The sequence below is a fragment of the Phodopus roborovskii genome, unplaced genomic scaffold, assembly GCF_943737965.1.
Source record: "Phodopus roborovskii unplaced genomic scaffold, PHOROB, whole genome shotgun sequence".
In the NCBI taxonomy this organism is placed as follows: Eukaryota; Metazoa; Chordata; class Mammalia; order Rodentia; family Cricetidae; genus Phodopus; species Phodopus roborovskii.
The window spans coordinates 3,871,628-3,885,218 of NW_026126645.1; the positions used below are offsets into that span (position 1 = coordinate 3,871,628).

The 13,591-nt window shown below is 50.3% G+C and overlaps 1 protein-coding gene across 4 annotated transcripts in view; it reads left to right on the plus strand.

Annotated features, from left to right (window-relative positions):
• Positions 1-13,591, plus strand: part of Ece1 (endothelin converting enzyme 1) — a 93,995-nt gene that overhangs the window by 64,051 nt on the left and 16,353 nt on the right. For all 4 annotated transcript variants that reach the window (XM_051173637.1, XM_051173638.1, XM_051173635.1 and 1 more), the window contains exons 5-8: positions 2,173-2,294; positions 4,144-4,290; positions 5,005-5,070; positions 6,292-6,483. In XM_051173637.1, coding sequence (XP_051029594.1) covers positions 2,173-2,294; positions 4,144-4,290; positions 5,005-5,070; positions 6,292-6,483 — 527 coding nt within the window. The remainder of the gene's footprint in view (positions 1-2,172; positions 2,295-4,143; positions 4,291-5,004; positions 5,071-6,291; positions 6,484-13,591) is intronic.

Here is a 13,591-nt window from a genome sequence, read left to right on the forward strand (position 1 = left end):
GGTGAGAGAGACTTCCCAGGAGGGGCTAGTGAGGCACTTAGCAGTTAAGAGCACTGACTGCTCTTCCAGAGGACCCAGGTTCAATTCCCAGCACCCACATGGCAGCTTATAACTGTCTGTAACTCCAGTTCCAGGGGACCTGACACCCTCATCCTGACATATATGCAGACACAACACCAATGCACATACATTTAAAACAGACTTCCCAGGAAATGGCATCACTTACCTGTGAGAAAGGGCTGTCTCTCTTTCACAAACTTGTCCTTTTGTGTGTCTCTCCTTGGTCCTTTACTGTCCTACCCCCCTCAAGTGCCCTCCCTCCACCCTGTGAACCCCCTTTAATCTTTGAGACTCAGCTCACACAGAGCATCATCTGGGGCTGGGACTGTACCTGCTGGTACAGTGCTTGCCCAGCATTGCAGGGCCCTGGGGGGTAACACCAGTGCTAGACAAACTGAGCATGATGGCACCTCAGGTCATCCCAGCCTGAAGCCAGAGCCATCACATTCTTTAAAGTACTTAGTCCCCTGCAGGCTGTTCTCTGCACATCCCTGTCCCTCATCCTCATCACGAGTTCTCTGGGGTCAGGAAACAGGTCCCGTGTCTGTGTGTAAAACTTCTTGCTCAACCTGGTGTCCAGCATCCAGGCTGTGCCCAGAGTGCTGAAAACCTAAAGTGAAGCTCCAGATCAGCGACCTCTGAGAAGACCTGGGAGCAGAACCTGGCTTCCTCAGGGTTTTGTGCAGGAGCCCCGGGGAGCAGGGGCCTTGCTGTTGGTATCCCAGTGGTTATATGGTGTGTAGCCCAGAGTGAACCTACAATGTCTGCCTGATGAACAGAGGCAGAGGGTCCCGCCAGAGACTGGTTTGTGGAGGAGAAAGGGCTGGGGAGATCTTAGAAGGAAGCAAAGGAAAAGGCTTCAAAGTCAGAAACTAATGTGAAAGGAGTAAAAAAAAAAAAAAAATAGTCTCAGCATCGCAGAGTTGCCCACTCTGAAGCTGGACTCTGGTGTGTGTGTGTGTGTGTGTGTGTGTGCGCGCGCGCGTTTGCTCAGACATAGCAGCTCTAGTGCAGGGCCTGAGCAGCACGAAGTGGTATAACTACTCTCAGAGCAACAGGAGGAACCTTCCAGGCCACACATGTGCGGGCATGTGACCTTCAGCAGGTGGCAGGTAGCACAGGAGCTGAGGAGGGGGAGGAGGGGGAAGGAATCTCATGGGTGTCAAGGAAGTTCTAAGCCCACCCTGCCCCCAGTAGGATGAAATACAGCCCTAGCCGGGGCCACCAGGGTGGGACGTGGAAAACAACCCTTTGAACCCTCCGTAAGCCTGGCTAACATATCTAGCCCTCACCTAGCCCTCACGGGAGAAAGTGAGAAGTCAGTTCCTAATGAATGAAGCCTTTCAAGCCTTATCCAACTCCTTCCTTGTTCCCAGAAGAGGTCATCTGGGATCCGAAAACCATGGCAAGATGCCCACTTTTCAGGCAGGGATTCAGGGCCATGTGCTGTCTGGTAGGGAAACCAGCCATCCTGCTGGGCGGGCACATGTCTTACTTAGAATAGCAATTGTTGTGATGAAACACCAACCAAAAGCAAGTTGGGGAGGAAAGGGCCTATTTGGCTTACACTTCCACATTGTAGCCCATCATTGAAGAAAGGCAGGGCAGGAGCTCAAACAGGGCCAAAACCTAGAGCAGGAGCTGATGAAGAGGGGTGCTGCTTCCTGGCTTACCCTGCTTTTTTATAAAACCCAGGACCACCTGCCTAGGGATGGCACCTCCCATAATGGGTGGGGCTCTCCCCCATCAATCACTAATTAAGAAAATTCTCTATAGGCTTGCCTACAGTCTGGTTAATGTCCCCTCCTCTCAGATGACTTGAGCTTGTGTCAAGTTGACACAAAGCTATCCAGCACAGCACACATTGCCTTCCCAGAGACTTATCTGTAAGGCCATCTTGCAGAGAGGAGAAACACACTTTTGATAACAGTCAGTTAAAATTCGGGTATACCTCTAATCATGTCAGCTCTGCCCAGAGGTCCTCATATAGAGCCCCAGGACAAGGCTTCTCCATGAACAGTAATCACGGTGCTTTTATACAGCCTGAAGTGCTGAGGATCCGGGAAGAGCTCACCCAGTCGGGACAAACTCTCTTATTTCTTGACATTCTAGAAAATTCCACTGCCAGCGTGAGTGAGGCAGAGAGGAAGGCCCAAGTGTACTATCGAGCATGCATGAACGAAACTAGGATTGAGGAGCTTCGGGCCAAGCCCCTGATGGAACTGATTGAGAAGGTGGGTGCTCAGGTGAATGCCCACTACCTCCCTCTGCAAAGCCTCCTGCCAGGCCCTCTGGCTTCCACCCCAGCTCTCAGCCACCTCACACCTCCAGCTACCACACCCAGCTGGAGCTCTGTGCCCATCTGTCTCCTGTGGGTGTTGGGGTTGCCTGAGCATGTGTGTGCATGGCTCTATGTGGGTGGATCTGTCTGTGTGGCTGATATAGGGGTGTGTGTCAACATTTGGGGGAGATGAATATATGTGTCTAGGTGGAGGCAGGGATTGTATTGGTATCAAAACCGTCCTCTCTGTTGCTGTTCTGGTCCCATGTATATTATGTAAAGGGATGTGCTATTCTAGCAGCACCCTAGTCTGATTGCTACTAAGTAATTTATCCTTTTTTTTTTTTTTTTTGAGACAGAGTCACATAGCCCAGCCTGGCCTCAAACTTGCTTTGTAACTAAGAATGCCTTTGAACTTGTGATCTTGCTGCCTTGACCTCCTGAGGGCTGACACTACAGGCATGTGCCACGGTGCCTGGTTCTGTATGTCACTAGAGGTTGAACAGAGGCGTTGTGCATGTGAGACATGTACTCTGCCAGCTAAGCTGCATCGCTAGCCTCCTGCCCAACCAGTCCACCCTACGCACATTTGCAGTCTTGGGTGGCCTCCAAGGAGGGCTGCTCGAAGCTAGCCAGACTTCCGGGTGCAGGCAGAGGTGGCTGGGGATGTTTTCTAGCCACCCCTGTGCCCTCATGGACTTTGCTTCTCAGCTCACCTTGGGCAAGGTCTTGCATGGGGGTTGGTGACCCTGGGACAGTATCTGTCCCTCCTCTCTTGCACAGGTCCCATGGGCCAGCATGTGCCAAGCTAGGGGGACCAAGGGTAGAGTATGTGTGTGTATGCATGTGTATTTATGTGGGCACATGGAGGCCAGAAGATGGCCTGCTTTGTCACTCTTCCTTATCCCCCTGAGACAGGGCCTCCTCACTGAACATGGAGCTGGGGAGGTGCCAGCAGGCCCCTGCAATCCTCCAGTTCCTTACAGCACTGGAGTCATGGGCTTGACGGCCATGTTGGTTTCCATTCCAGAGCAAGCGCTCGTTACCAGTTTGTAAGACATATGACTGCTCAGTGGTTAGGAACACTGGTTGCTCTTCCAGAGGTCCCAGGTTCAATTCCCAGAACCTACATGTCAGATCAAAACTATCTATAATTCCAGTTCCAGAGGATCCTACATCCTTACACAGACACACATGAAGGCAAAATGCCAATGCACATGAAATAAAAGTTAAAAAAAAAAAAAGAGACGACTATGACTTCTCCTCTTCCCCATAAACACCATTGGAACTATGTTTTAATATCACTGTGTCCGTTGACTCAGGAAACTGTGTCCATGGCAGTCTTAGCCCAATTCCACCCCAGGTATATGGGAGCAGCAGTCTTGTGTGCTCTTAGCACACTTAAGGATAAGTGGCTGGATGTGTTGTCACTCATTTTTAATCCCAGAACTCTGGAAGCAGAGGCAGGAGTGATCTCTGTGAGTTCGAGGCCAGCCTGGTGTACATAGTGAGTTCCAGGACAGCCAGGGCTGAGAACCTGTCTGTAAAAGAGAATCTAAAAACTAATAAAATAGAAACCCAAGATGAATGGTGCCCTAAGTACCAAGACACACAGACACAGATGCACAGACCCCTCAGTGACCTGTTCATTTGCATAAGAGCATAAAGGACAGAGGGCTCCAGGGTCACAGAACATGGGGCTGTGTGATTTGCATAGTGTTCTCATACCAGCTTACCACAGGCACACACCCGTGCACACACATACCACCCACCCCTGTCTGCTCTCCCCCCCCCCCCCACAGCTCGGAGGCTGGAACATCACAGGACCCTGGGCAAAGGACAACTTCCAGGACACACTGCAAGTGGTCACAGCCCACTACCGCACCTCACCCTTCTTCTCTGTCTACGTCAGTGCCGACTCCAAGAACTCCAACAGCAATGTGATCCAGGTGGGCTGAGCCTAAGAAGTGACCCTAACTCCTGGACGTGACTGGTGAAACCCTCTGCTCCCCTGCCTCAGCCCCTGGCCTTTGTGGCTCTGCTTGGAATGGATTTGAATCCATCTCTCCCTGCTTTCATCTGACCCATCCATACTACTTACTTGCTGTGTGATCTTAGGCAAGTGGCTCAGCCTCTCTGAACTATACTTTCCTTGTCAACCAAATGCACTATAATAACACCTACCTGAGGCGAGGTATGTCAAGATGGAACCAGAAAGCTTCCATGGCAGGTCTCTAGAATGCTCCTCTCCTCCCTGCCCAACTCTCAGAAGGTTTTTTTCCCACTATTGTCTCCACAAGTTTCCATCCCTGTTCTGCAGGGTAGCTGCTATTTCCTTAATTTTCTAGAGGAAGAACAAAAGGATCAGAAAGGTTTAGTAACTTCACCATGATCACACAGCTTGGGGTGGCTCGAACCACATGGACAACATTTGGTGAAATAGTGTGTTTTGCCTAGGCCAGGGGTTGTTTAATGAGGTTTGTTTAGCCCTTCAGAAGAACCCAAGTTCCTGCAGATAGGTGGGATTGTACCTGTCCCACCCCTAGTCCCTGGGTAGATGTTTTAGTGGTGGCTCTCAGCTCCTACTGTTCCTGCTGAGACCTGCCCCAGGGAAGGTGGTAGCCAAGCCAGGAGCTTCCCTCTCATTCTGTGTCCCTCTGCAGGTGGACCAGTCTGGCCTCGGCTTGCCCTCTAGGGACTATTACCTGAACAAGACGGAAAATGAGAAGGTGAGCTTGCCCAGACTGCCCGGGATGCATGACAGCACAATGGGGCTTCTGTGGAGGTCTGTTTCCGGAAGGCTCACAGGCAGCCGACTGAGGGGGAGGAGTGCCAAGCCTCCTGTGTCACAGTCACCCATTGTAGGCACAGGGCATCATTTATCCCTTCCCTAAAGAGAACAGTGGTGACAGCTGCCTGTAGGCATCACTGCTGTCAAGCTGATGGTACTTTTACCTCACCTTTAACTCAGGGACATTCAGAGCCAGCTCCTCCAGAACCTTCTGTGCCTGTGATGCCCTTGGGGAGACCTGGCCTGAGGCTCACAGACATGTCCCATCTGCGCCTGCTCAGTGCCCAGTGATGGGAAGGTGGTCCCCTCGGGGACCTCGAGGTCTAGGGGAGGCAAACTTCACTTGACTGATCACCCAGCTAGATATCCAGCCTCACATTGTTAGTGGAGAAATAGCTGAAGCAATGTAATTCGGGGACTTGACTCAGATCAGGGGACACACCGTTGGCAGGTGGCTCAGAGAAGGTACACTGGGCCAGTGAGATGGCTTAGCAGGCAGAGAGGCTTGCCACACAAACATGGCAACATGAGTTTGATCTCCAGAAGCCACATAAAGGTAAAAAGGGAGAACTGAGTCCAAAAGGCTGTCCTCTGACCTCCATACACACAATATGATGCATGCAACCTCCAACATATCACACACACACACACACACACACACACAGTGAAAAATTAAACAAAAATAAAAATTTAAAAGATAGAATATCAACTCTGGAATGAGCTCAGAGAGATAGGGCCAAGGCAGCAAGGCCCTGTAGACCACCCTGGGACCTGTTGGAAGCTCAAGCCTAAGGGCTATGGGGAACCAGTGGACAGACACAGCATCAAAATCATTCTTGAAGCTACATTTTAGAAGTTGGGCTTGGTGACACATGCCTGTAATCCCAGCATTTAGGAGGCTGAGGCAGGAGGATTGCCATGAATTCCAGGCCAGCCTGGGCTACAGAGTAAAACCTTGTCTCAAAAATAGAAAAACAAGCCAGGCATATATACCTTTAGGGAAGGAGAGGCAGGTGTATCTCTGTGAGTTCAAAACCAGCCTGATCTACATAGTGAGTTCCTTGGCTGTATGAGCTGGGCTGTAGTCTGTCCTGCCCTCCTCTAGCTCAGAGGACAGCAGCTGGCTGCTGTGAACAGTTTGGGGTGCTGGATCCCACAGGTGCTGACTGGATACCTGAACTACATGGTCCAGCTGGGAAAGCTGCTGGGTGGTGGGGACGAGGACTCCATCCGGCCCCAGATGCAGCAGATCCTGGACTTCGAGACAGCGCTGGCCAACATCACCATCCCCCAGGAGAAGCGCCGTGATGAGGAACTCATCTACCACAAAGTGACGGCTGCCGAGCTGCAGGTAAGTTGAAAGGTACTCGCTCCCAGGGCCAGGGCTTCAGTGCAGGCTCTGGGGACTGGTGCCTCAGACCTACCTTACGAGATCCTTGATGCCACCCGATAAAGGGACCTGCTCAGGGAGGGAACCTTACCCAGCAAAGACCATGAGGGTAGGAAGGGATGCCAAGGCAAAGCTGCTTTCTGAGATGTTTCCCTGGAGACCGTGGTGGTGATGACAGCTCCCACGGTGGAATGGTTCCATCCCTTCATGTACCCGTGTGTCCCGTGCTTGGTGACAGAGCCCAACAGTGTTCTGGGATATAGTGTTTCCCTTTTCTTTTTTATTTTATTTTAATTTTGTGTTTTGACCCAGGATTTCTCTGTATTGCTTTAGAGCCTGTCCTAGAACTAGCTCTGTAGACCAGGCTGACCTCAAATTCACAGAGATCCTCCTGCCTCTGCCTCCTGAGTGCTGGGATTAAAGGCATGCTCCACCAATGCCTGGCTTCCCTTTTCTTTTTTAAGAAAAACTCCTACAAAGCTTATTTCACTTATTGTTTTGAGATGAGGTATTATGTATCACAGGCTGTGTTAGTATTCAGGCATCTGTGCTGGCCTGTCCTCGGGGTTCTGACAGGACACGCCCTCAGCTGCAGCCACTAAGAGCACCACCTGTGCATATTCACTATGTTCCCCTTTAAAAGTGCCCTGCCCACCTCCCATCCTCTCTTTCTCTCCTCCTCCCCTCTCTCTTCCTCTCCCTCTGCCCCTCTACCCCTTTGCCCCTCTCTCTCTCCTGCTGCTCCTGTCCCCTGAGGCTGGTCTCCCCCTCCCCTTTCCCTTTTTTATGATCCCTTTTCCTAATTAAAAAACACCCTTGGCTTGAACTCTGTCACATGGTATCTTTTTCCCTCCAGCAGCTGTTTTTAAATTACAACAAGCTGGCTTTGAACTCACTAGGTAGCCAAGGATAACCTTGAATTTCAGATCCTCCTGCCTCTACCTCTAAGTGCAGGGCTAACAGGTGTGCATGACCAAGTCACTTTTTTTTTTTGAGATGGGGGAGGGGTGTTCTCTGTGTAGTTCTGGCTGTCCTGGAACACTCTCTCTCTCTCTCTCTCTCTCTCTCTCTCTCTCTCTCTCTCTCTCTCTCTCTCTGTAGACTAGGGTGGCCTCAAACTCACAGAGATCTGCCTGCCTCTGCTCTTCTACCAACTGAGCTACACCCCCAGCCTTTTCTGAGCTGGGCAGCCAAGTAACATGGTTAGGACCCAATGGCTTCTATATGGCTGAAGAGTTGGCTGGGACTCAGGCTTGGCTCCCAGAGCCCTACTCTTGATCAGGACACATCCTTTAGTTCTAGCTGCTGTCTCTGAGGTGACCAGAGAGACCTAGAGGCTTGCTAGAGGCCGGCTGCAGCCTCTTAGTTCTGACCCAGGCTGCCCCCTGGTGGCTGCTTGGGCCTCCCTCAGGGCTCCTCAGTTGGCTGCCCACTGGTTCCTCCTTTGTGGTCTGTCTTTTGGTCCAGCCTTGTCTTAGACCCCAAGGGGACAGGGACTTGCATCAGGTGACATTGTTGACTGAGCCTTGCTCTTGCCCCAAGAAGGACACGATGTCTGTGAAATCAGAGTTTTACCACCATGTCCTCTCATCTGACCCAGCCAGCTTTGTCGGTCTGTCCCTTCCCTCAGAAGGTATACTACGTTTTATTCTTTTCTTCCTTTTGGTGCACATGGGTTTTGCTCCCCTGTACCCTGCAGCTAGCCTGCCCCCAGGAGACAGTCTGTGTCTCTCTGCTAAGAGCTTTAAGAGAAGAGAAGAAGCTGGGCCCTGACCTGGGCAGGAAAGGCTGGGGATTCATGTTTAATGATTGGCATACTTAAGCCAGTCCATAAGAGTCCCAGGAAGAACCACAGCCCACTCAGGCCTCCTGCAGCTGCCAGCTGCCTGCAGGTTCCCAGGGGAAGTGCACCAAGCGGGTTGTTATGGAGACAGGTAGTCTGTGCCTGGCACCATCTGGCACTGTTTTCCGCTCCAAGGCTAAAAGGTGGAGGGAGATGTTGTTTGCTTGGCATATTTTGGTTTGCTCCAGCCCTGCAGGTCTTACCCTGGGGGCCTCATAGTAGTCTGATGTTGAAATTGATGCCCGGAATGGTATAGGGCACACCAATAGTCAGCCGGTGGTCACTGGAGTCTGTACCCAACCCTTACTTTTCAACTATTCCACAGAATAAAGGGAGGAAAAGATGATTGGTTCTACCTAGCCTGCTCCTCAATGCTCAGGTGGGACGGTCCCCTCAGAGGTAGCAGCCTACAAGCACTAGCCTGGGCTTGGGGTCAGAACATGGCACTGCCCTATTCCATGTCAAGCTGTACGATCTGAGGCAAGTCACACGACTCGACCCTTTCCTGATAGAGTGGCTCATGGGCCATTCTCTGAGCCCTGATCTGGGTCAGAACACAAAGGTGGACCGGACACAGTCCCTGCCTGCCCAAGCGACAACAGTTCTCCACTTTAACTCTCGGGTCTTTGGAGAAGAGCTGCTAGGGGATGTTAGACAGGAGGATTGGGCAGGTATGCAGGCACACGGAAGGAACTGTCTGTAATCTTAGGAAGCCCTGAACCCCATGAGGCTGGAACACACCTGTCTAGTCACCCACAGGTATGATGAGGCAGAGAGAGGTGAACATGTCCAATACTGATTGTCATTCTTTGTGACTAGTGATGCTACCTGGGTCCCCGGCACTAAAATAATTGCAATTAATTAAGCACAGAGCATCTTCTCTGATAGCTGAGGACTTATTTTCTTTCCAAAGTCTGGATAAATACAGGCACCACCAGCTTCATGACGTGGTTCTGGGATAGTTCTCAGATAGCCCCGCTGCTGTACCAGATGGCTTCAAACTAGCCCAGAGTAGAAGCTGAATTCAGAGCCATGAATCCTTTCTCCAGACCCTTCCCCCTTCCTTCGTAGGAGCTTCTGTGTTCAAGGTTGCTGGAGGCTAGGCTCCTTCCTCTGCCTGTTTTTCTAACTGGGGAAGGAGTCTTAGAATAACAATTCTCTTTGTTCCCATTTTATTTCCAGTGTTGGCAATTGCACATCTAGGCAACAGTTCTACCACTGATCCACATCTTAGCCTTAGCTTGTCTTTTAAAGACTTTTATTTTTATTTTTTTTTTTTCTTGGTTTGTCCAGACAGGGTTTCTCTGTGGTTTTGGAGCCTGTCCTGGAACTAGCTCTTGTAGACCAGGCTGGTCTCGAACTCACAGAGAAGCTCCTGCTTCTGCCTCCCAAGTGCTGGGATTAAAGGTGTGCACCACCACTGCCTGGCCATTTTTATTATTTTTAAAGTGTCTGTATACGTGTATGTCTCCTTGTATGTACACATGAGTGTAAGTACCCACAGAGTCCAGAAGAGGGTGTGGGACCCTCTAGAGCTGGAGTTATGGACAGTTGTGAGCTCCTGACATGGATGCTATCAGCTGAACTTGAGTCTTCTACAAAAGTGGTATGAGTTGTTACCCACTGAGACATCTCTCCAGATACACACACACACACACACACACACACACACATCACAGGTTATATAATTAGAGGCTGGCCTGTGCTAGCCTGTAGTAAAGACTGTGTGTGTATGTGTGTATGAATGTATGTTTGTCGCAGGCTAGCCTCAAACTACATAACCTGGAACTTGCTATGTAGACCAGGCTGGCCTTAAACTCACAGATATCACCTGTGTCTGCCTCCCAAGTACTGGGCTTACAGTCACATGCCCAGCTATACAATGTATCTGTATCAAATTCACCCTTCCTCTAATTCCTCCTAGTCCCACCCATACCCATTCCAACTTCACGTCCTCTTTATTTATTTATTTTATGATCTGCCAAGTCCAGTTTGTGCCGCCCATTTCCTCATGGGTGTGGGGCACCCACTGGAGCATGGGCCACCCTTAATGACAGCTGACTCCCTCTTCCAAGAGCCATCTACTGTCAGCAGCTCCCCAGCTGGGGGTGGGGCTTGGGAGACCCTCTCACTCCACTCTGGAATGCTGACTGTATTGATTGTGTGAGGACAGCCATAGCTACTGTGAGTTCCTGAGTGTCCTGTCGTGTCCCAGAAGATACTGTATTGTCCCTGCACGAGATCAAGCCATAAATGAGATGGCCATATCACACCCCAGCCTTGGGAATTTTGAGACAGTATCCTCCATTGTACAGACTGGCCTTAAAATCATGATCCTCCTGTCTCTGCCTCTTCAGCAACGGGACTATAGATAGAAGTGTGCCACTCTACTGGTCTTTCCTGCTCGCTAAGACTCTTTGGTTGGTACTCAGCAGGGCTCCTTGGCTTCAAGTGTGGAAAATAGAGCTCATCGGTGTCCTGGGGGGGGGGGACCGACTCATAGCAGAATGTCCCAGTTGACTAAAACAGCCATCTCCATGGAAACATGTTAAGTTAGGAATGGCTGAAGCAATCGAGGCTGGAAATTTGAAAATCCCAGTGTTCACACATGGCTCCTAAGTTCAGAGCCAGGGTCCTTCCAGGTGGGAATATCTGCTGGCCCTGCAGGGATGGGTTGTGTAGAGTCTGGTGATTTTCACCATCGACATCTCTGTCAGAGAGTTCCAATGACATGTGGTTCTCACAGATTCCATGAGCAGTGACATTTGTAAATGTATCCGTTTCCCCGGCAGAAGATCCTGCCATCAGGTGGCTTTAATGACTGAGCTCTATTTGAAGATCTCACAAGAGCACCTCTCAAGCTCCTAGTCACCAGAGCCTGAGGATCTGCCAGGAGGACGAGCCAGGGGACATGGATGCTTGGTTCAGGCCAGGCCATTTCCAGAGGGCAGTGCCGGCAGCTCTGGGAGCTGAGGGCATTGTCTCTGTGTTACAGAAACCTGCAAAGTGGCACTGGACCCTTGAGCTGCTTCCTGCTGGGGACTCCATCGGCTCTGCTGGCTCCCAGCTCACATCTCTCTTGCAGCAGGAATGTATTGTGGCACACTGGCTCCCTGCCCACTGTGCTGTTCAGTTTCCAGCCCAGTACAGTCGCCCTCAATGGCACAAATCAGCCCCTTGCTAGGAGCTGGCTAGTAGCTTTAATCAGCTCGACGATACCTCTGGGAGCCAGACACACCCTCAGCTTGATGTCCGTTCTTCCAGCTCTCTGGAAGCTGAAATGCCCTTTGAAGCCCAGAAGCAGTGTCCTAGGGGTGTAGCCCACAGGTTTAGCCAACTTCAATCCCTAACATCGCCAACAAGCAAATAAACCCAGCGGTGACTGAACCTGCTTTGTAGACCTACATAGGCTCCAGCTGACATGAGACCTCAGGAAAGTCAACTTTCCCCATGCCTTTTAAGAAGAGGGTCATACCCTCACTCTCCCCGAGGACAGGCTGTGTGCTGCTCTGATGTTACAGATAGAATTCCTAGAATTACCTGGCTTTTCCCATGTGAGGGGCTTTTTAAAACGTAGGTGTCGCTCACTGGATGCCTTTCTTGCCTGACATTTTCTATTTCTTCAAGGAAAATGAGAACAGAATTTGAAATTCCTCAGGGCTAGGCCTGCTCAGGGCAGAACTCAAACAATGATCGGCATGACTGCCATTGATGGCTGGCTTGCTAAGAGCCAGATGCCTGTGATGCATTGCTGCAGATGCTCATTTATGCTAAACCACAGTCTCCTCAGCCCAGAAAGACTTACATTCTGAAAAGTGGCACACTAAAAATAACAGGACATGTGGGTGACACGGGGCTGGGGCTGACCATTCCAAAGTTGTGCAATTCGGCTCAGGGACGCTGTGCTAAGTGAAATCAGCCAGCTACAAAAGGGCAGACTCCAGGGCCTGGGAGACGGGTACGGGGTGGGGGTGGGGACTCAGTATAAGAGAATTGGCATTGCACATGCAAAGCCCTGGGTTCAAGCATCAGAAAGAAGCACACACACACACAAGAACAGAGACTGTCTTTGTGTCTTCGCTGACGTTCTTGGTGTAGATTTGATAGAGATGGAAAATAGAGTGGATGGTTCCACCTTCTGGGGACTTGGGAAGTTGGGAGTAGAATTCTTCAGCCTGACAAGATGCTGGGAACCTGAGGCTGGGTGGGGGATGGGGTGATGTGGCAAAACAGTGAATGGCTAATACCACTCAGCTGGGCCCAGTCATGCTTAAGTTGAGCATAGCATGATGCAGAGCCAACAGGAGGAGGCAGAGGCAATCACTGCAAGTTCAAGGCCAGCCTGGTCTGTATGGTGATACTTTGTTAGGGAGAAAAATTGAGGTGATAATACAGGGCTGGTAAGATGGCTTAGCAAAAGGGTGTCTGTGCCATGCTGACAACCTGAGCTCCATCCATGATCCCATGTAGTGGAAGGAGAGAGCCGACTCCCTCAAGTTGTCCTCTGAACTCCACGTGCATACTGAGTTGTACATGCATACACAAATACATAAATCTAAGTTTTAAAATGGGAATAGCCACACCTAGTATGCATGCCTTTAATCCCAGCAGGCCATATGAGGTTCTTGTTATTTTTTGAAGTGGAATTGTAACAAAATTAGGGAAGAGAGAGAAGTCGCTGCCATCATCCATCAAGTCCCACACACATGGCATGTGCATTGTAAAGATTTATACGTATTATTCCACATGGCCCTGGCTGGTCCTCATAAGAATGCAAGGGGAAGGCAAAATTATCAAATCTCCCCTTTTCTTTTGTTTTTTAAGACAGGGTTTCTTTGTGTAGCCCTGGCTGTCCTAGAACTTGCTCTGTAGACCAGGCTGGCCTGGAACTCACAGAGATCTGCCTGCCTCAGTCTCCTGAATGCTGGGATTAAAGACATGCGCCACCACCGCCCAGCTATCCCTGTTTTTTTTTTTTTTTTCTTAACTATTTAATTATTTTGAGACGGTCTCACCATGTAGCCCTGGTTGGTCTTGAACTTGCTATGTAGACCAGGCTGGCCTAAGACGTACAGCAGTCTGTCTACATCTGCCTCCTCAGTGCTGGCTTTAGCTGTACCAACTTTCAAGTGAGGTCTGTTTTTTTTTTTTTAATTTTTACTATTTTTATTTATATGTATGTATATTGCTGGGTATGTGCATTCGTGTGTGGGTGTCTGCAGATAC